General features: G+C 44.3%; 1 protein-coding gene across 6 annotated transcripts in view; it reads right to left on the reverse strand.

The window, feature by feature from the left end:
- Positions 1-872: 872 nt before the first annotated feature.
- The window catches only part of ripor3 (RIPOR family member 3), a 35,527-nt gene continuing 14,175 nt past the window's right edge, over positions 873-22,224 (reverse strand). For 4 of the 6 annotated variants that reach the window (XM_034585545.1, XM_034585546.1, XM_034585547.1 and 1 more), the window contains 24 exons: positions 15,397-15,495; positions 14,243-14,395; positions 13,509-13,587; positions 13,147-13,170; positions 12,974-13,027; positions 12,597-12,746; positions 10,113-10,176; positions 9,928-9,971; positions 9,469-9,594; positions 9,054-9,199; positions 8,073-8,199; positions 7,441-7,580; positions 6,467-6,721; positions 6,126-6,222; positions 5,329-5,592; positions 5,107-5,252; positions 4,867-5,032; positions 4,572-4,701; positions 4,288-4,452; positions 4,045-4,209; positions 2,292-2,494; positions 1,554-1,637; positions 1,341-1,431; positions 873-1,260 (listed from right to left, as the gene is read on the reverse strand). In XM_034585545.1, coding sequence (XP_034441436.1) covers positions 1,160-1,260; positions 1,341-1,431; positions 1,554-1,637; positions 2,292-2,494; positions 4,045-4,209; positions 4,288-4,452; positions 4,572-4,701; positions 4,867-5,032; positions 5,107-5,252; positions 5,329-5,592; positions 6,126-6,222; positions 6,467-6,721; positions 7,441-7,580; positions 8,073-8,199; positions 9,054-9,199; positions 9,469-9,594; positions 9,928-9,971; positions 10,113-10,176; positions 12,597-12,746; positions 12,974-13,027; positions 13,147-13,170; positions 13,509-13,587; positions 14,243-14,395; positions 15,397-15,494 — 3,072 coding nt within the window. In that variant the 5' untranslated portion in view covers position 15,495 and the 3' untranslated portion in view covers positions 873-1,159. Of the gene's footprint in view, positions 1,261-1,340; positions 1,432-1,553; positions 1,638-2,215; positions 2,495-4,044; positions 4,210-4,287; positions 4,453-4,571; positions 4,702-4,866; positions 5,033-5,106; positions 5,253-5,328; positions 5,593-6,125; positions 6,223-6,466; positions 6,722-7,440; positions 7,581-8,072; positions 8,200-9,053; positions 9,200-9,468; positions 9,595-9,927; positions 9,972-10,112; positions 10,177-12,596; positions 12,747-12,973; positions 13,028-13,146; positions 13,171-13,508; positions 13,588-14,242; positions 14,396-15,396; positions 15,496-22,224 lie in introns of those variants that run through there. The other 2 variants (XM_034585549.1, XR_004613847.1) reach the window with 2 other exon arrangements.

A 22,224-nucleotide genomic window follows, 5' to 3' on the forward strand; every position in this document is an offset into this window, starting at 1 on the left:
TGAACCATAGTTGGTAGCAAACTTGTTTATTGAGACTAAAATTATTTTACAAATTATGCTTGAAAAAGGAGATTAAGACAAAATCATTTGTCCTTAGTGTAAATGTCCCCTGTGTTTGTATCTCAAATCAAACTCCACTCGTTCCGCAGCTCTTCACCTGCAGCAGCTGCAGCCAGATAACCACAGATTTACAAAAGAGGAGTAAATCCTCTTAAACGCTGTTTGGACTGCGGGACGCAGACGTTGGTGCAATAATCCTCCGGCATCGAAAACCTTTCAGCTGCCATTTTGTTTCCTCCACTGGAAAAGACAGTGAACACAAACTGCCGCAGGTGTGAACACTGCTGCTGCTGCGACGGAGGATTTATTCTGTCCCTCAGGATTTAATCTTCACAGGATGGTTTGGATTTGTTTGTACATTATTTCCCTCAAACACACATTTGTGACACAATGTGAAAATAAAATCCAGTGAAACAACCATAGAGATTTACAGTCGAGTATTAGGACGACTTAAAGGGGAAAAAAATCTGAGCTCTCCATGATAAAGTCATATTATTATGCAGAATAAAGTTGTTTATATTACAATACACAATTTGAATATTACGGAAATAAAGTTCTTATAGTACAAAAATGAAATTGTAGAATCACAATAATAAAGTTGTATTGCGAATTAAGACCTAATATTACTAGAATATTGTCGTAAAAGTGTTAGAATAAAGTTTTAAGTCTTGTAATAATACAAATTTATTCTTTATTCGTGAAATCTCAGATTTTTTTGCCAACATGGCTCTGACACTCCACTGTTAAAAAAATGGTCCCAACTCTGCATAAGCAGGAATCATTTTCTTATCTGGTTAAAAAACGTAAGTAGATTGTAACACAACGGAATTTTTTTTATTTTTGAACATAATTTTTCATATTTGACTGAAATCAAGTCCCAGTAAAAGTGACTTTTCTGTCGATCCGTCCATCATCAGCTCTTCCTCTGCTCACATCACCTTTATTATGAAGGTTTTTCAGAATAAGAGGCTTAGTCCTTCAGTGCAGGCTCATAAACTTCATCCAGCTCAGACACAAACCTCTCGTCTCTCGTCCTGAAACTCAGGATCGTTGAGATTCTTCATGTTTCATCTTTTGTTTTTAAAATAAAAACAGTTTCCTATAGAATCGTGATCTCAGTCTCTTGGTTCTGAAAAGCCTCCTCCTGCATCTCCGTGTACAGCTGCTCCATCCTCTGGAAGGCCGAGAAGCCCTTCTTACCTGCAGACAAGGAAACAACTTAAACATGATCCAATAGAAACCATTCAGCTGCTGAATGAAGAGGGATTCATTGTTTTCACCAAACGAGAGGACGGTCTGTCTGGCAGCGCCGCGGAGATCTTCATCCGCCGATCTCCACAAATCTGCTATGTGGTCCACACACTCTGTCGCCTGGCACACACACACACACACACACACACACACACACACACACACACACACCAGACAGTGATCAAAACACTACACGTCTGTGTGTGTGTCTGCAGACAGTTTGTAAAATGTGCGTCTCTCACCCTGAGGCACTTCAGAGCCAGACAGGAGCCATGTTGGATTTGAACCTCAGTGCTTTTCAAACTCTCTGTGTAGTAAACCAGCGCCTGGAGAGGAAGAACAGCAGAGACGTGACAGACGTGTTGGTTTGTTTCAGGCGTGAAACCCACAGATAAGCTCTTCTACACATATGTTATTACCTCGGCCAAGGAGGTTATGTCTTTATCTGGGTTTGTTGGATATTTCGATTAAACAGAAAACTACTGAACAGATTTCCATGAAACCTGGTGGAAGGGTGTAGTGTGAAGGGAAGAAGTGTGTCAGGGAAGAAGTCAATTCATTCTGGTGCAGATACGGATCAGGGGGGCAGATCTAGGAGTGTTTCATGTTTTCTTTCATAAATCTGGATCCGGCATGTTTAGGGTTCTGATATTTATGAGTGAGTGGAATTTTGGTGCAGATCCACTGAGGCAGAGTTGAAGCGAAAACGTAGAAGTGTGGATGAAGTCTGAGTGAGATTCTAATTGTCCACTTCTCCCTGTATGATAGAAACCGTTTACTCAGAGGTCAGCAGGACATTTGGTTTCTACCACTAACTAACCTTCATTAATTTCAACTACTGAATTGCACAGCAGTGTTTTTCTCATCTGTAAATTTCCTATTAGCAGATTTATAATTTCTTGACCTTGGAAAAAAGAGATTCAGGATTTGGAGGATTTCTACCAGCGTACAACAACATGTCCTGGGACAGCTTCCTGTACCTTGCTCCTGAAGGCCTTGCAGCCTGCAGCTCTGCAGAGGCAGCTGGCAGCAGCTTTGCAGACTTTGTGGTTGGGGTCGATCTGCAGGGCGGCGAGGGTCTGCAGCGTGCATCCCAGTGGGAAGAGCTCTGCGATGCCCCGCCCCCTCAGTTTGTTTAAAGCTCGCCGCCGTTTGGGGCTCCTCAGGGCCGACAGGAAGTACTCTGAAACACAACAGCGAGAAAAAAACATGTCATCCTCTCGGTCTTAGTCACATGATCTTTATCAGAGCAGCAGATGCGTTAAGGACTTTTTGTGAAGTTTGTCTGAAAAATAGATTTTCAAGGTCAATTCTTGACCTTGAAAAGAGGTTAAAGTTTAGGACCTGGAAAGTTTGATTTATATACAGCTAAAAATCTGCATTAGGGCAAATACAGTAAAAACACATGTTTATTTCCCCTCTTCATGCTCCTGCACATTTCTATTCACACTTGGTGTAAAACCAAGACCTGGTTCTCGCTGTGCCGCTCAGTAACAGCTGTGTGTTGTTATTTATGTAAGAGCATTTGGCGTAATGGCAGCTTTTGCATCTGAGAAAAGTTAATCACAATTTATTCTATTTTCCTGGCACGGTCTGGGCAGTGAACTCCGCCCGCCTGGGGTTCAAAGTGCTGTTAAAACAAACGCCAAGATTGATCTCAGACTCGAAGATCGACCTGTGAGCAGAAACCTGTTGTTTTAGCAGTTTTATATGAGCGGTGCTGCGCCAGGTAGATGTAGTTCATCAGTTTAATAAACAGCAGACGTAAGGAAACTGAGGCTGCGTGAGGAAGAAAGGAGGGAAGGAAGGCAGGAAGGAGGGAAGGAAGGAAGGAAGGAAGGAAGGAAGGAAGGAAGGAAGGAAGTGTTTTTTCTGTCTTTATATCTGAACATATTTTAGTAATTAGATGAATCATGGGGCTGTTGAAACTTTAAAGAGCCTTCAAGGGGACACACACACACACGCACACACACACACACACACACACACACACACACACACACACACACACACACACACACACACACATGCACAGTTTGTTTGGCGTGACCGTTTGGCACTAACGTTGACAGATGGTCCAGATTCCTTTTAATATGCTGGAATTTCTGGAACGTTCTCAGATTCTCAAGCTCTGTAGGGGAACCGCAGCGACATTCCTCAAACACACAACTGATACCAGCAGACACACACACACACACACACACACTGTATATACACACATAAATACACAAACATTTGTACATTTCTATGAACACAAACTGTGGACACCTGTCTCTTGTGATCCCAGAAATAACTCTGACTGATTTAGTTTCTAAACAACGTGTCTCTTGCCCCATGGTCTCTAATTACAAAATAAAAGCAGGAGGAGGAACCTGAAGAAAATGAGCAGAAGAGTGTGAGAACTTGTGTTTGCAGCTTTGTCTCTGAAGTGTCCAATGGAGATCGTCATTTGCTGCAGAGGAAGTGACACAAAACATCCCTCGGCAGTTTTTGGATTTCAAAATCAATCCTCTAATCTGTCCTCTGCTTTGTTTGCCTGTTTGTTTTAAGCCCTTAGTGAAGATGGGCGCTCATGCAATAGAATACATATATATATATATATTAGCACTGTTGTTATCTTTTCCATAACTACCTGCATGATTGGACTCCAGTGGACCAACCCTTTAATTTACTTTTATTAGAATACACGACACTTTAAAACAACGTCTTCGTGGTACTTCATAGTAATTGTACCTTCCTTGGAGAGGCGGGAGATGTGCTCTCCCAGCTCCTGGACGCTCCAGCGCTGCAGATACACCGACAGCTGGAAGACGGTGACTCTGTCGGGGCTGCAGAGCGACCGAGGGCCGGGCACCGTGCGACAGGACGCCTGCACCTGCTGCAGGAGCTGAGAGAACACTGCACAGGAGGGGGACAGGGTTTCAGCTGCGTCGTGTCCACGAGCCGACGTCCACCAAAAGAAGAGTGCTTATCTACCTTTCTCTGATTGGCCGGGCTGCTTGGCCTTCACCTTGTGCGTGTAGCGTTTCTTCAGCGTCCTGATGAAGCTGTTGGAGTCGCAGCAGAACAGGGAGCTGCTGTCGTTCACACAATCCTCCCAGAACAACAACACATCCCTCGTTCTCTGGGCCGTAGGGAGGACTGAAGAGGGGTGAGGAGAGCAGGAGCAGGAGGAGGAGAATGAAAATGTTTCCTTCATTTACACGTGAACATCACTGATACGTGGTGAGAAAGACAGATGAGACAGATGCTCCACTGACCGTCCCGAGCAGAGATGTGGTCGTTCTTCTCCAGCAGCAGACCGCTGACTCGGTCCAGGACGTCGGCCTGAAGAGACGTCTCCTCCAGCAGGTCCGTCCTCGACAGGCTGAAGTCAGTCGCTCTTGTCATCTGAGGAGTTGGATCAAGAAGAACGAGATGATGAATCTCAAAATGAAGTAACTGAGAATTTCTGTAAGTACAAACATGTCTAATGATTTTTTTCTGTATAATTCCAGATGAGATATGAACACGAATCCAAAAACAAACCTCTGATGACTCGTGAACATCTTGTACCTGTAGCAGGATGAGGCAAATATCCAGGTGAGTCTCCAGAGCTTGGTCAAGACCCCAGTTCCCAGAAGTCAGTGGGGCAATAACCAACTCTTCCTCAGAAGCTGATTGGCTGTGGTGGGAGAGGAGGCCGCGGCTCCTCAGCGTGCTCTGCCGGAAGGAGCTGATGCTGCCGGACAGAAATAACCAGAAGTTGTTTGAGGGAATTTCAGATGAATTCCTTCTCTCGGTCTGAAAACTCACCCACTGTCTTTGAGTCTCAGGCTGCCCCGACAGGAAGTGTCATCATCTGCATTGAAGTCATGTGACAGGAAGTCAAAGCTGCCCAGGACTTCCTCGACGGCCAGCGTCTCCTCAGAGGATGAGCTTCTCAACAGGGAGAGGTCGTTCTGACGGAGAACACGAGGACACATTGATGAAGAATCACAACAAGAAGCAGGTTTCTGTATAAACGTGCCCAGGTACCTTCAGTATGGTCGCCAGGTGCAGGATCTGGTGGTCCAGCGCTCTCAGCTCTTTCTCCGACAGACTCTGGTTCTGTAACGTTTTCTCCAGCTCTGCGATCAGGGCCCCCAGCCTGAGGGCCTGGGCCCTGCGCTGGGCGCCGCTCGCACACGACCTCCCCGGCGTCGGAGCCGTCTTCATAGTCGAGGTCGGTGCTGCCGCTGGGGGCTGGATTGGGAGAGTGGGTGAGGCTGGGGAGGAGTAGGACTCAGAACCTGGGGAGTCCTGGAAGAGAAATGAAGAAACAAGAGGGTCAGATGGATCCTGATGAGAGAAGATGACAAAACCTCAGAGGAAAAGAAGAAGAGATTTACGGAGATGAGAAGTAAGGGAAGAACATATTATCAAACAAAACAACTCTCATTCTGGTCTAAAACATGTCGACCACCAGTAAAAAAACAAATCAGTGCAGGAACAGGTCCAGGACAGAGGAGGTGCCAGGGGGCAGTCTGCAGGGGCGTGACAAGACAATAGTGGCAACATACTGGGGCCCCGAGCAGAGAGGGGCCCCCTAGATTTCCTCAGTGAGAACCCTCTTAAAGTCTATGATTGACTATGAGGCTGCAGCGTGATAAGAAACCTCCTAACGAGGCCCCGTGACACGAACTTACTGCCCAAAGCGTCGTAATGTTAGAGGATCGGTTGAAGACAGCAGGGGGGGGGGGACGTGTTGATGAGGTTTCGAACATGTGACGGACGTGAAAGTGGACGAACCATTAACTCAGTGTTTATGTGATTGGATGAATTCAGGACTCTACCTGCTCACTGACGGGGTTTTGCCTCAGAGCTGCACTGGGAGTCTCAGCATCTGCGTCTCCAGCTGGGTTCTGTCTGAGGATGTCAGGAGTGCTGGACCTGAGTAACGACACATAATCCATTGTTGCTGGTGTGCAGCACACGATTTTCCATGGTGGTAGGGAATTTCCAGGAATTTAAACTTTACCACCTATTGATGTTTAAATTTAACATCAGGTAACAAACTCAACTTTTATGATCCATATTCAAACAGAAGCGACAACACATCACAAATTCAGACAAACTGGACAAACAGAGGTGGAGTTTTCACAATTTCAACAAAAGTTCTTGAGTCCGTCCTCACCTCTGCAGAGATCCTGTCTTACTCTGCACTGCTGTCGAAGACGTCTCCAACTCTCCTCCCCATTCCTCCTCTTCCTCCTCTTCCTCCTCTTCCTCTTCCTCTTCCTCCCTCTCATCCATCCTCTTCCTCCCCTCCCTCTCCTCCGTGGAGCCCTCCAGGGATCCCTCCTCCTCCCCGAGGGAGAGCTGGGTCTGGCTTCCCCCCAGACTGGGGCCCTGACTGGGGCTGGAGGGGTAACTGTGAGCCCGCATCAGACTGCGGAGGAATTCGATTTCCATGTGGAGGATGTAAAACATAAATATGAACATAAATATATGACCGATGTCCGTTTGAGTTCCAGTTTGCGGATCAGTGACATGTTTGCATGTTAACAACCTTCACTGGGTCCACACACATGGGACTGATTTCTCTTATTTCCCAAGACGATACTTAAAAAAGCAAACATGTTTGTGTTTTTGCAGAAGTTCAGCTTCCTCCAGGGGAACAACAGATAAATCTTAAATCTATTCATTGTGTTAACACTTTTCTGTAATTTGTCTTGGGAAAGACTTTTACCTCCTCAAGGCCCAAATCCTTCAAATCAAACATTATGAGAAAACAAAACAGATTGTGTGGATAAAGGAGACGACTGCTGCAAAATATAAGGCTGTAATTAATCTAAAGGATCGATGGATAGATGGTTATAGAAAGATATAGATAGATATAGATGGATATAGATAGATATAGATGGATATAGATAGATATAGATGGATATAGATAGATATATATATGGCACATGACACACATATTTTTATCATAATTATTGTTTTAAACACCCAAACCACCGTCATTTCATGAACAGGTTTTGTGGCCGCTGTAAAACTAAGCTGCCTCGTTGTGATTGAGCTCCTTTGTTTCATCGAACAGTCAAACAGAAGTATTAAAGCTGTATATTGTGAGCATGTATAATGTTTCCCAGCTGATACGCTGCGTACCTCGGGGTGTAGGCGCTCGTCGGGCTGTGGACGGGGTCGGACAGGTAGCTGAGCAGAGACACGTCTCCTCTGTTGTGACGAGTCTTGGACACGAGGGACGGGAGTGACCCTTCTCGATGCTGCAGCTCACGCACCATCGACTGCAGACATATTAGTGTAAATGTCAAATATTAAAAGTCAGCGCGGACTCCAACGGTGACTGGAAAGAGTGAAATGATTTCATGAAATATGGCTGCATGTTGGATTTTTAATAAACTTAAAAAGCAGATCATGCTGCTGCTATTAATGGTCGACTGTTACATCCCAAGAGGAAGAGTCTGGGTCACATCCTGCTTTTTGTCCCTTGACAGATAAATAATTTAAATAACAGACAAATCATGGTAAATGTTATTTATATATATTTAAAACACTTAATGAACTTGTACTTTCTTCTTTCATCATTAGGCATTTTATATATCTGTAATTATTCCATATGTTTTGTTATATGTCAGTATTTCTTCAGCAATACGGTGTCTTATGCCCATCCCATAAAGCCCTTTGAATTTAAAGAATGAACGTGTGCGTGTGTGTGTGTGTGTGTGTGTGTGTGTGTGTGTGTGTGTGTGTGTGTGTGTGTGTGTGTGTGTACTCACGATGAAGTACTTCTCGGTGAAGGACGGGGTACTCGGAGCCGTCCAGCTGTAAACTGAGCTCTTCCTGCTGGACACTGACTGTCTGCTGACGGACAGAGGCCTCATCTTCTCCACGCTGTCGAACGGACTGGAGGTGCAAACAAACACAACGCGACACATCTGTACACATCTGTACACGTATATGTAGACGCACAGTTCACACAAACGTACGAAATACCTGAGCTCTCCTACGTGTTTAACGTTTTTAAGGTCTTTATTTTAAACCGGTTTGTAGACAACCTGACATTCATGCAACTTTTTAGTCTCTTTTCTTTTTGTCAAGTTATTTTTTTAACATTGTGGATAAAAGTTTATATGAAGCAGCAAAATGGTGAAAATCACAGAAACATGACTCAACATAAATGTGTGTGTGTGTAGTGAAGTTGTAGCGTTTTATTAGTGCATTGTGTAGTGCAGGGTTGTGTGTGATTTCACAACAATTGATTTTCCATTGTGTCTGATTGTGAATCTAAAATAATCCAAAACATACATTTTGTTGTTTGCATTATTTTTTGCTTTACCGCTGAGAACATGCGGTGAAGTGAGACACTTTAGAAAATAAATAAAATATAGAAGATGTATTGAAAGTATCGGGGGAAGAGGAGAGAGAAGAAGAGAAACTTGTTGTGTGAACCAGCTGCACCTGTCACTCATGTGATCCATCATTTAATGTGAAACATATCAACGAGGGGTCTGAGGTCAAGACAAAGATCCAGAGAAGACGTTCTCAGGTTTTATTTCCTGTCACAGCTGTCGCCACCTATTCTCCACCACATCATTCACTTCCTGTCCTTTCCTCACCACTTCCCAGTTCCCCCACCCACCACTGAACTCTGAGCTTCACCTCTTCATCCTCGCTTCTCAACGTTCATATCGTAACTCAGAGAAACTTTCGCGTCCTTCTAAGTCGTCTGTATTCGTGTGTGACGAGTGCGTCCGTACTTCCATGTGACCTCCAGCTGCAGTTTGATGGTTCCCAGCTCCGTGATGTCGACCAGCATCAGCTGCGGCCGCGCCACGAAGAAGTCTGCGCTCGCACACGTCACCATGCCGACCAGCAGCCAACCCAAACCCTTCGCCTCCATCACCTGAGAGACAGGAAACACACACACACACACACACACACACACACACACACACACACACACACACACACACACACACACAGAGAAATACCTTTTACACAACTGCACAGATTTTGTGTTTCTAAAAGTAGTTTAAAACTGTTTTATACTTGATGAGAGTAAAGTATCTCAATTACAGGTACTCTGCAAGTGTCAGTACATGTACTCACTACTACTAATGAGGTTTGTCAGAAGTACTTATTATTTAAAGTACGTGTGTGTGTGTGTGTGACCTTGATGTCGAAGTTGTGGTGTATGTGCGGGAGGAAGACCATCTCCTCCTCGTCCCAGGACTGCGTGTCGTCGGACTCGATCCTCCCTCGGATCCTCCAACGCTGGCGGCCCAACCGCACCACCACCTGCTCATGTGACATCATCGACATGTGACATCATTGGTCAGACACATGACAGCACGTACGATTACACAAGCGGATCTCGAAAATATTTTCATTTCTGTAAATCGGAACAATCCAAACCCCTCGAAGGTGCAATTACTTAAAATAATATCTGGGTTTTGGTTTATTGGCCCAAAAAAAACAACAAATTAGTCTTAATCAAAAACCTTCATCTGAGGGAAAATGTTTGTAAAAGTCTGTTTTTAGTCAAGTTACGAAAACGTTAAAGTGAATAAATGTGTTTTTGTTGGAATTCTTTCTCAAAGTGACAAAGTGTCTTTAAATAGAAGAACTGACCTCGTACTGGTCTCCAGGGCAAAGTCGAGCGAATCCGATCAGACCTGAGAGTGAAAACACATGTAAATAACGTGTTACGGATTACTGCTGTGTGTGTGTGTGTGTGTGTGTGTGTGTGTGTGTGTGTGTGTGTGTGTGTGTGTGTGTGTGTGTGTGTGTGTGTGTGTGTGTGTGTCTGTGTGTACCTTTCATTTTGATGTGTAGCTCTCCCAGGAGGATTTCTAACTCTCCCTCCATCACTGACATGTCCTGCAGACAGAAGACATTTTGGAGACACTGAATAAATCTTCATAAATCTTTAGGTTCAAATGTTTTGATTTTCACCTCCTCTCTGTCCTCACTGAGGTCAAAGGTCAGGATCATCTACACCGCAGCTTTTAGGGATTTTACCGTTTTTCTTTATATGACAAAATCCAACGATTTGATTATTTGGGGGATTTTGTATTTAGTAATGGATTACATTTAAAAGTAATCCAACCCAACAGCGTGTGTCATCAGTTATGTAAATATTTCCCTCTTGATATATATATATATATATATTGATATAGATCAGGCCGCTGCTTCCTGTGGGGGGGGGCTGCGTGTGCCGGAGGTCACGGCTCTTCGTCGCTCTGCAGGAACCACACTCGTCCTCAAAGTCGACTCTGAACCATGTGGTCAGTTTACGAGTCTTTAAAAGCTCTCAACGCCAAAGACTCGAGTCGCCAGGACCAACACCAGACTCGTTAAAACTATTAGTGCTACGAAGCAGTTATTTATGTTCTGTTTATTTCTGCCGTGGATTTATTTGTGTGATTGTCGGCCTCCTCTGAAGCTCTTATGTCTCTGACTTATTCCTCAAAGTTTATTGATATTTCTCGTCTCTCGGCTTCGCTCGCCGCTATTTCATCTGTCACACCAGAACGTGACGGCGTGCGTATGTTAGCAGGAAGTGAAAATGTTCCGTGGGAGACACGGTGACCACAGAGCAGCCGCCGGTCACACAGATTAACGGAGCTTCGGTTTGATGGATCGAGTTTCTCAAGTTATTTGAGTTATTTGAGTTATCGTTACTGCCCCAGATGTGATAAAATAACCACCGCTGCTTCGATTCTGATTATTTCTAATGTTGCATGTCCCAACTTTATGGATTTATGATTATAAATGAGCTTCTAAACAGAAAAGTAATTATTTATCCGTAAAGGACGGCAGTTTTTACACTCTTAAAATAGTGTAGTGCATTTGTGTGTGTGTGCGTGTGTGTGTGTGTGTGTGTGTGTGTGTGTGTGTGTGTGTGTGTGTGTGTGTGTGTGTGTGTGTGTGTGTGTGTGTATGTGTGTGGTCTTGGAGACACACATGGTTGCCCGTGGTATAGACAGACGTTCTAACCTCTGTGTGAAAGACTCTGTTGTTCTTCTCTCTGAATGAAGTGAGCTGTGTTTCTTAACTCATGAACTGTAAATGAAAAAGAACTAATAAAGTAATTTGAAGAGGAAACTTTAAACTGATGTGAGAAAGAACGTGTGAGAGGAGAAGAGGATGAGGACGGATGTAAAGTTGGGATGTATTTGATCCAGCGACAGTCTGAGGGAATGAATGAGTCGTCAGTCGTCTCTAAATGATCCTGATCCTGCTGCTGTAAACACACGAGTCACGGGATTTCATCTGGTAATAACGACCTTCTGTTTTATTTCCAGTTTTTAGATTTAAAGACGTCATCAAAGTGTTTATTTCCGTCTGTCTCCCGTCATTCTGCTTTCAATTCAGCCATGAATTCACTTTGAACTTCGCCAGCAGATACAAACGACATGTTCCTGTTGTGTTTTTATTTCATTTCACCGTCAGAAGAGTTTCACTGACTCACAGTCTGAAAACCTGCTGAGGCTGAAATCAACGAGCCAATCACAACATGGCGGTTGTGTTGCTCCACGACCTCGTGGTGATAATGTGAAGAGAGATCGAATCGGACGGTTCTGTTCTCACTGTGTCACAGAAACGATAAAATAACACACATGTGAATTTATCTGAAGATAAAGATAAAGGTAATAAGTTACTTCTCCTGTAGTAACGTATTAGTTTTATCAGGCAGCAATTGGTAAGGTAACTTTAAACCTAAGTAACTAGTAACTGTAGATATTACTAATTCATCACACACACACACACACACACACACACACACACACACACACACACACACACACACACACACACACACACACACACACACACACACACACACACACACAGACTTCAGAGGACATTACTTGCATTAATTTCCTGGAGACTTACTCTTATCTTAACCATAGTTGCTACTTACCTTAACTTTAACCTTAACCTTAACCTTAACTTTAACCTTAACTTTAACTTTAACTTTAACTTTAACTTTAACTTTAACCTACCCTACACTTAATCTATACCTGAACCTTAAGTTTAACCTTGGTCGTCTTCACCTGAGAAATGAATGATGTGCGTTATGGGGACCTGCTTTTTGTCCTCATAAGGAAGACACATGTGACTGTGAAAAGATGAAGGTCCTCACAACATGAGAAATACCTGGACCACACACACACGCACACACACACACACACACACACACACACACACACACACACACACACACACACACACACACACACACGCACGCACGCACACACACACACACACACACACACACACACACACACACACACCTGCAGGCTGTGTCTGTGGTTGCGGCTCAGCTCCAGCAGACTGTCTCTGGAGGCTCTGGTGGACGGGGACAGAGAGAAAGCTCTCTTCATGTTGACGGCTCCCTGACACAATCTCCACTGGATACAGTACGTCTCATACAGCTCCTCCACCTGCACCACACACACACACACACACACACACACACACACACACACACACACACACACACACACACACACACACACGCACACACACACACAACAAACGTTACAGACTCAGACATTTTAAAGCTATTGAACATTCTCTATATATAAAAGACAACGGGAGTAATTTGGAGAAAAGTCTCATCCTCACCTCAAACCTCAAAAAGACAAAAACCTGAAAAGCCGAGTTGTACCTTGCTGATCTGAAATTCCAGTCGACGTATGTGTCTCTCCAGCGCTCTGAGCTCCTGTGAACGCGAAGAATAGTATGTTCGATTTTATTAATGTGTAGATGTTCGTATATTATGTTGTACATTTAAAATAAAAATGAAAATAGGAAGTGCAAAGAGAGAAACAAAAATATTACCTTTTCCAGATCGTAGAAAAACGCCTGAAAATAGAGAGAAGGGATCAATCATCATCCTCGAGAAAATAAAAGTGTTAAGTTCAGGATTCATTGCGCTTCAGTGACGAAGATAAATTAGCAAACTTTTGGTTTAGTTTGATAAGAGTGTGGGGAACATTTTGATAATCAACATTTTAACGCGAGACTCTAACGTTATTTGTGAAGTCACGTTTATGTTTTGACCTTCGACCTTCGACCACCAAACTCTCATCAGTTCCTCCCTGAATCCAAACAAACGTGCTGAAGACATTTCCTTCCTGTCTCTCTGAGATGTCTCAAACATAAAGACACATTGTGAACACAGGGATTCTCTCTCCTCTCACCAGTCTGGAGTTTCTCTTGGTCTCTCTCTGCTGTGACGACAGGAAGTCCATCTCCGCCTGGTGACCCTCCAGATACTCCCTGCAGCCACGTCACCACGGCAACACGTGAGATTCACGTTTAAAGCAGAACTGCAGCGTCAGTAACTCAGACATGTTACGAGAACATTGGACTAAACGACCTCTGTGTAAAGCTTCTCCCAGTGGAGCTGGGAGAAGCTTTACACAGAGGTCATTTAGCTATTGATAAAGTAAGATTTTTGCCATCGACCTGTAATTAAGTTTTTTAACACTGTGGTAGTTACGGAGGCAGAGAGACTTCAACGCACTGCAAATTAAGAAAACAACCTAAAGACACAACACCTGCAAATACAGGAATGACAGCAAACCCAAAAAGTGATGAGCCGGCTGTAGTTCAACGTTTTGTGACGTTCCATCCTGACGAGGAGCAGACTTCAATAACTTCACAAAGCTTTGAACTGCAGCCGGCTCGTCACTTTTTGGGTTCCCCTGGAAACATTCCCGTTATCGTTTTTCGCAATTTCCAGGTGTTTTCTTCGCTTGCATGTGTTGAGCTCTCTCGGCCACCGTAGGTTCTGGTACTGAGAGTTAAGTAAAGGATCTTCTTCCAAGTGGTGCTCCATATTTCTCCGACTCATGTCATGTTTTACTACTTCATCATCAAAATCCTCAGCAGTTACAGAATCACGTAGCTTCTCCCTGCCTGGTTCACGTACTTGAGTCCTTTGCGTAGCGCCTGAAAGACCCTGTCGACCTGCTCCGGCTGCAGAGACCAGATGCCTCCACCCGCTCTGCTGGGAGACGGGTGCGTCCGGGATTTACCCCCCGACGTGGCTTTGGAGCGCAGGGAGTTGCGTGCAGAGGACGGACTGAGAACAGAGAAACACAAACACAAACAGAGGATTATTCATATTTTTTTTTGACATTTGCTTGTGTTTCTGTTGCTTTGTGCAGAATTATCTGTTGAGTTTGTGTGTTTCTCACAAACAGGAAGCACATTCCTGCTCTCTCTCTCTTTTTAAACATGACATTTGGTTCCCTCTCTCTCTCTCTCTCTCTCTCTCTCTCTGGGGACGGACTTCTTATGACTTTGTTCATTAACTAATAACATGTTCAAGTCTGTGGTGCGTTCACTGTCTGCCCGTCGTCCGAGGTTGAAGTGGTTTCCTTCCACACGGCATCAGATGGTTTAGTGTAAAATCACATTTTAGAAACAGATTTTTGTTTTCTTTCATTTATTGTCTGACACAATGAAAAACTGAATCTGTTTCCAAATCTGTAATTTCCTTCAGATGAATCTTCTGCCTCCAGTCGTTCATCCTGAAGGTTATTATGGGAATGAAGCTCCAATGGGAAATGAATCCTCAAACACTTGCAGCCTCACAAACATTAGTTATTTTTTTACACAGCAGAAGTTGTGTTTGGCGGCGAGAAGGTTTGCACGACTCAAACATGATGTGACAAAGTGTCCTGGTCACGCTGCTGTCAGGAGATTATATGTTGAAATGTTCTGGAGAGGCTGCAGAGTGAGAACACGTCTGAATCACTTGTTCAAGACCTTTTCTGGAACTTTCCCTGCAGCCCCCTGGTGTCTGGGACGGACGTGAAACTGGAAGAACACAAATATCTTTAAGAGGAGCCGTACGCGTAGAAGACGAAAGACGAGGATGAGGGCCGACGCCGGTGTGGATGAGCTGTAAACAACAACACTGATCTTTCCACAGCAGGGTTTATACGTCATGTCCGGCCTCCTGACGAACTCCAGAAAAGACCAGATTGTCCAGACGGGAAGAACTCATCAAAATAGTTTCCCCGCTCTCTAGCATTGGTTCAGTGTTATTGCCTCATTGGCTTCAACAGCGTCACTCACCGCCGTCGTCCGTTCAGAGAGCTGAACCCGGTGAAGGAGCGGCTCCTGTGCACCAAACCTCCGTCCGAGGGCGAGTCGAATCGCAGCTTCACCGACATCCTGCAGAGACACAGAGAGATCTGTCGTATTCTCATCATTCGTTTACAACCTGTGGCGTCGACTTCTCTGGTCTGTTTCCACCTCGTTGTTTACGTTCACTTCCTCTCGACACACACACGTGCAAACACTTACATCAACAAGACCACCCTAAAGTCCCAGACCCTCCAGAACAGGAAGCAGAGGAGCGGCGTCTCTGGGACACATTAACCAGGGGAACATCTTCAAACACATAAATGTGCACGACTTTATTTACAGTGGACGTTCAGAGCAGATGATGTTTTATTCTGAAGGTCCAGGGCTGGAGGAGCTGAGCAGGTGCTGGTTTTACCTTCAACGTGTTCATAACGTGTTAAAATCTCAACCAGTGAAGAGAAACTATAACACGTTTGCTGTATGATTTTAGATGAATGTTTTTTAACTTCTTTTTAAGTTTGTTCGTGTCTGAGATGATGCACGTTTCCCTCCGACCTCCGTCTCTGATGCCTGAACTCACTAAAGCTGTGGTTGGTGAGGTCACAGTGACCTTTAACCTGCTCCTGTGAACTTTTGAGAAACTTTTTGATTGTGTTTAGACTTTGTATGTTTGTATTTCTGGATTAGTGTTTAATTAATAAACTTTATCTTTGTCAGTTTAGTTCTGCTCCTGCTTGTTCCCGTGTGTTTCACATGTTGAGTTTGGATCTCTGAGTGTTTTCGTTCCTTTTACCTGCAAATGAAAACTGTAAGTTTGCTTATTTAATGAACTATTCTTTCCTCATCAGGCATCTACATGTAGGTCCTCATGTGATTGTAAATGTGACATAATATCAAATTAATAATAATATCAAATTAATAATAAATAAATAAATAAATTTTGGACAATTAACCTGTGATCAGATTAAAAAACGTCCAAAGAAGTTTCAGTTGAAGTTTTTGTGGCTGAGTTTCATCTGATCCTCGTAAAAAGTGATTTATTCGTGAAGAAAATTACCAAAGAACATTTCCTTCAGGACGTTTAAGAGAAAATGAAAAAGTAAAAAGGTCAAAGAGCGATGAAGAGCAGACGATATTCACAGGAAATAAATCCCGTCGTGTGCAGTTTTCTCACACAGGTAAACATGCTCCAACTCCACAGATAAACACACACACACACACACACACACACACACACACACACACACACACACTCACAGAGTCTGGACGACATCGGCCCAGAAACTTTCATGTGGTTCCTCTGAGTCCGATTGAAGCTAAAACAAAAGCATCACTATTCTTCGGTCCATCAGCTGTTTTCCTTTAAATGAGTTCAGAGCGAGTCCCTGTTAAAACCTGTGGATCTTAAAAAGCGTCTCTCTGAACGAATGAACCGTGTTTGTGAACATCTGTCAGCCTCCGTGTTTCCTTATCTGTGAATTCTGCTCTTCTTCTGCAGATTTTCAAATTAAAAGCCCAGCTGGTGTGGATTCGTTGTTTGGCTACGAGCAGAATCGAGGTCATCCGCTCTCAGCCTGGCGCCCACCGCACGACGAGGATCTGAACCAACGTGCTGCCAGTGTAAGTAGTTCAGAAGAACCGGGTTTGGACGAGTCCTGACCCAGAATGTAAAATACACTGTGGTCCTGCTGCCAAAACCAACACGGTCGCCTAGCAACCACGCATAACACAAGAGGGATGGAGAAACCAGGTCGGATGAACCAAAGTCAGCCAACTTACACACACACACACACACACACACACACACACACACACACACACACACACACACACACACACACACCCACACACACACACACACCCACACACAGACACACAGACACAGACACACACACACACACACACACACACACACACACACACAGACACACACCCACACACACACACACACCCACACACAGACACACAGACACAGACACACACACACACACACACACACACACACCCACACACACACAGACACACACACACACACCCACACACACACACACACCCACACACAGACACACAGACACAGACACACACACACACACACACACACACACACACCCACACACAGACACACACCCACACACACACACACACCCACACACAGACACACAGACACAGACACACACACACACACACACACACACACACCCACACACAGACACACACCCACACACACACACACACCCACACACAGACACACAGACACACACACACAGACACACAGACACACACACACACACACACACACACACACACACACACACACACACGTTTTTCTACTGTTTGTTTTGGACGAGGAGGCTGAGGCCTGTGTGGTGATGATGCTTCTCACTGACAGAAATGAACGTCCACCATGTTGGTCTCCGTTGATTAATGACATTAACTGTGGAAAGTAACTGAATACTTTCTCACGTACCAAGAGTTTTTTTTTACTTTATTTAAATTGAGTACGAAGGACAGACGGTCGTACGCTGCACAGACTGTAACGTCTCAGTGATGAACTTTAAAGTGTTTAAGTTTGCACGGCTCAGTATGTTAGATAATGAAACAACTGTTGTTCACATCTTTACTCGTTTGCTTCATGTCATCTGATTAAATCTCTTTCTCTTTCAATCTCAAACTATCTTTCACTGTCTGCTGCAGAGTCCTGGCTGAACCACATGCTTCCTCTAAACGTGGTTTAATGGGCTCTTCTCTGATTTGGTGGGTGTGTCAGAGGTGTCGTTCAATCAGCAGCGACGTGTGTATAAACTCCGCCTTATTCAACAGGACGTGACACGACAGATTCTTAAGTTCTCTACAGGTGTGGCAGGAGGTGTTCACATCAACTGAAGATGGTAGAACAACTTAAATTGTCGAGTTTTAACATTTTAAATGAACATTTGATGGATGATATACTTTGACGCTATGTTAGTGGTGTGTGTGTGTGTGTGTGTGTGTGTGTGTGTGTGTGTGTGTGTGTGTGTGTGTGTGTGTGTGTGTGTGTGTGTGTGTGTGTGTGTGTGACAACAGGAAGTTCTCGACCTTCATGTGGTTCAGGAAACTGAATAGAAATTTGATGACTGACACTACTGTAAGAATCTCTTCACCAGCGTCTTTGTAGTGCGATATATTTATGTATTTATATATATATGTGTGTGTGTGTGTGTGTGTGAACTGTTATTAAAATGTAAACCCGTGGCAGCTGCTGAACAAATGCTGACTGCGAAGCTTTAAGAAATGACAAACATGAGGGGGATCAGCTCGGGCGCGTTCGGCTCAGAGCTTCAGACGCACATAGCTGAGTCCTGGCTGAACGCCACGAGGACCAGCTGTAACGAGAACACACGTCCACCGTCAAACAAGCATAACGTCTGTTTCTGATCCGTCTCCGCCCGTCCGCACCGTCTCAACCTTTCATTCTTCAACACGTCGGTGAACAAATCACCTGTAAAAAGCTGCAGCTGCTTCAGTCGATCACATCATGGATTTGTCTCTGAGTTTTTTTTTCAACTTTATTCCTGAGTGTGGTCTTTGAGAGCAAGCATACTCATTGTAAAGCTTTCGCTCAGAACCTTGCGCTTGCACTCTAAGCTTGTGCTTCGATTTGCTCTGCGTCTTCTATCTCAAACAGATATTTTGATGCTTGGATACATTTTCCAGCTTCAGCTCTCTTTTGACAGACTAGTTATAATTATAATCCGAAAAAAGACATTTCTTGTGTGCACAGAAGAAGCGTGAGCGCAAGAGGAGCAGAAGCTTGAGTGCAAGAAACAAAATATGAGTGCAAGTGCACAATTTAAGCACAAGGAGAGAAAATCAAAGCACAAGCAAGGAATATTTGAGTGCAAGCACAGGGTTCTGAGTGAAAGCTTTACACAATCTGAATGTACGACCAATAAGTTCTGCTCTCAAACTGAAATACCACGCAAATGAAAGAGGTAAAAAAGTCCTAGCACAGCACAGAGACGTGCAGGTTGACAGATGAAATCGATGTGATTAAATTAAATTACGAGAAAGAAGCGTGAAAGTAATAAAAAACAAACATCAGAGTAACATTCACAGGAAATGTCCCAGATCTCCTTCAACAATGTTTGATATCCTGACACACTCTCTGCGCCTAAATGAGCTGGTTAAACAGCGTCTAGGACACACACACACACACACACACACACACACACACACACACACACACACACACACACACACACACACACACACACACACACACACACACACACACACAGGCCAGGAAACAGAAACCTTTAGTGTTTACACTGAGACTGAGACTGTAGGAAAAAGAGAAATGGAGCAGAAACAGAGAAATAACATCTGAGAGCAGAAGGAAAGTGAAATCTGGGAACAAGGGAATATTTGAAATAAAATGTCAGTGGGCCGGTTCGATCAATTTAAGAACCAGGTTTCTCTTCCGCAGTCGGGCGCCGCGTCATGACATCACACACGTCACTCTAAACCTCTCTGATTTCCCAGCAGCACTTGCGCTGACATCAGTCACGACATCAACCATGACAACAGTGTCTCTTTTCCGGCTCTGCACATGTACGTTTACATTCAAACACAACAAATCCAAAATATGAAATCTTCATAACAGACGACGATGTGAGATCTGTTTTTTCTGTAAAATGTCGGACACAATGTACTTGTTGGTTTTATTGGTCTCGGTGGTCAAGATGATCTTAATGATTCTGTCTTCTAGACCAGCGACGTGCTGGTGCCAGAGTCGAACCCGTTTTTCCGACCGAAAAACCAGAACTTGGTCTTGGTGGAAAAGGGGAAACCGATCGACACAAATGGAGACGGAGTTGTTTCCATCGTTGCCATTATTCTACTTTAAAAACTGGAGTACAACTATTTCAATGAGGAAACTGGCTAATCATAGCATCCAGGTGGGTCATACCTGCAGGTGTGATGGATACTGCGACACTCGTACTTTACATTGTTATTGAAGAGTGGATGTGTCTTTGTCCTTGAGTCACGTTCCACCCCCTCCACAAAATTTATTTTTTTCGTAAACTAACAAACACACAACAAATGCCTCCTGGTTTTTGTCAGCACAGGATTTTCATTACCCTCGTGAGAACAGGGCTGCAGTTGCTCAAGTTGTAATCAAGTTTAAAACCAGCTTCAGTACATCAGCTCATGATTCTGCTGTTTTCACTGAGAGCGTCGTCCCCTCCGGCCGATTTCACTGATGATTAATTAGCTGCTGTTTGGCTGGAGGAGGCGTTCAGGTCGCTGAGTGCAGCTGCTGCAGCTTCGGGCTGGAACCCAAAGTTGTGGCTGATTAAAAATGACTCGAGAATCCACAGAGTACGTGCGACTCAGGAGACGTGGAAGAAGATATGAAGAGAATAAGAGTAGATGCAGATTGAAGCGACTTAAAGAGCAAAATAATAATGAACGAGGAATGTGATTCAAATAAGATGGAGGCACATTCCTGTGTGTGTGTGTGTGTGTGTGTGTGTGTGTGTGTGTGTGTGTGTGTTCAGTATTTTGAGAGGTGTCTGGAGAAAAGCTGGGGGTGAGATCTGGTCTTTAAAAATTAGCCTTGACCTGTAAGTGATTTACAGGGTCCCATGTGGCACGGAGGTGTGTGTGTCTGTGTGTGTGTGTGTGTGTGTGTGCGTGTGTGTCTGTGTGTGTGTGTGTGTGTGTGTGTGCGCCACAGAGCTGTTAGCATGCAGCAGACCCTCACGAGAGGCCTGCACATCATCTGTCGTCGCGAACACACACATGTACACACAGTTGTAAGCAGACACACACACCGAACACTTAACTGTTTACACACACAGTTGAACCCTTCATGTAAAACACGGACAGCAGGAATTGATTTTCTTGTCTTTTCTCCGGGGGTGTGGTGCGACAGTGTGTTTTGAATGTGGTTTCAGGGGTCTCATTGCTAATCTCTCTCCTTCAGCTCGGTGTAATTAGCCTCATTTCCACTTCCCGGCCCCGACTCCGGGTACCGAGTCGGTCAAACAAGAAGATTTACAAACGATGGCAGATAAAAAAAAACAGGAATCCTGGGAAATCAGAAAGTCAGTGGGCCTCATTATGCACGACTCACACGAGCTTTGTACCAGTTCAGGGGCACGGTCCCTTGAAGGAGCCTTTGTGGGCTACGCATCCCACGAAGACTGCCTCCTTCGTGGGCCATGTAGACCGCATAGGCTGAACCCAGAGTCTGGTCTGTGAGAAAGTTGTGACGCCCCTTGGTTTTTTAACACTTGTATCGTTCGCTGATTGAGTTGAAGCTTGCTAATCAAACATCCGAAATCACATGACTCTGTGTGTGTGTGTGTGTCATCCCTCTGTTGGAATAAACATGTCTTTTATCTTGTGTCTAATTTTCTTACTGTTTCATTCGCCCATCTTTCTCTTCCACCCTCTCTGGCTCAGAGCATCTGTGATCTCCGGGAGACGGCTTTAAATTACTTTAAATGTTCCTCCGGGACTTTGTCCAATTTCCAAGTAAATCCACAAAACATCTTTTATCGTACGAAGAGCAGCAAACGAAACACATCTTTCTCTCAACAGTGTCGTGCCAGTGGGGGGGGGGTTACTTAGCCATAAATTGTTGGATCAAAGAGATTCTTCAGCGACAAGACAAACGAGAGAAATCTGTGAGAGAGAGCGAGTTTGTAATTATCGTCTTTTAAATTAACACTAAATGTTTTTGTCTCTTTTCAGATCGTCACTGAAAATCCGTCGTCACTTTTGGCTCATGCAGAGCCGGGGAAACGTGATTGGCTCATTGTGGAAGGG

This window comes from Hippoglossus hippoglossus, chromosome 5 (assembly GCF_009819705.1).
Source record: "Hippoglossus hippoglossus isolate fHipHip1 chromosome 5, fHipHip1.pri, whole genome shotgun sequence".
NCBI lineage: Eukaryota > Metazoa > Chordata > Actinopteri > Pleuronectiformes > Pleuronectidae > Hippoglossus > Hippoglossus hippoglossus.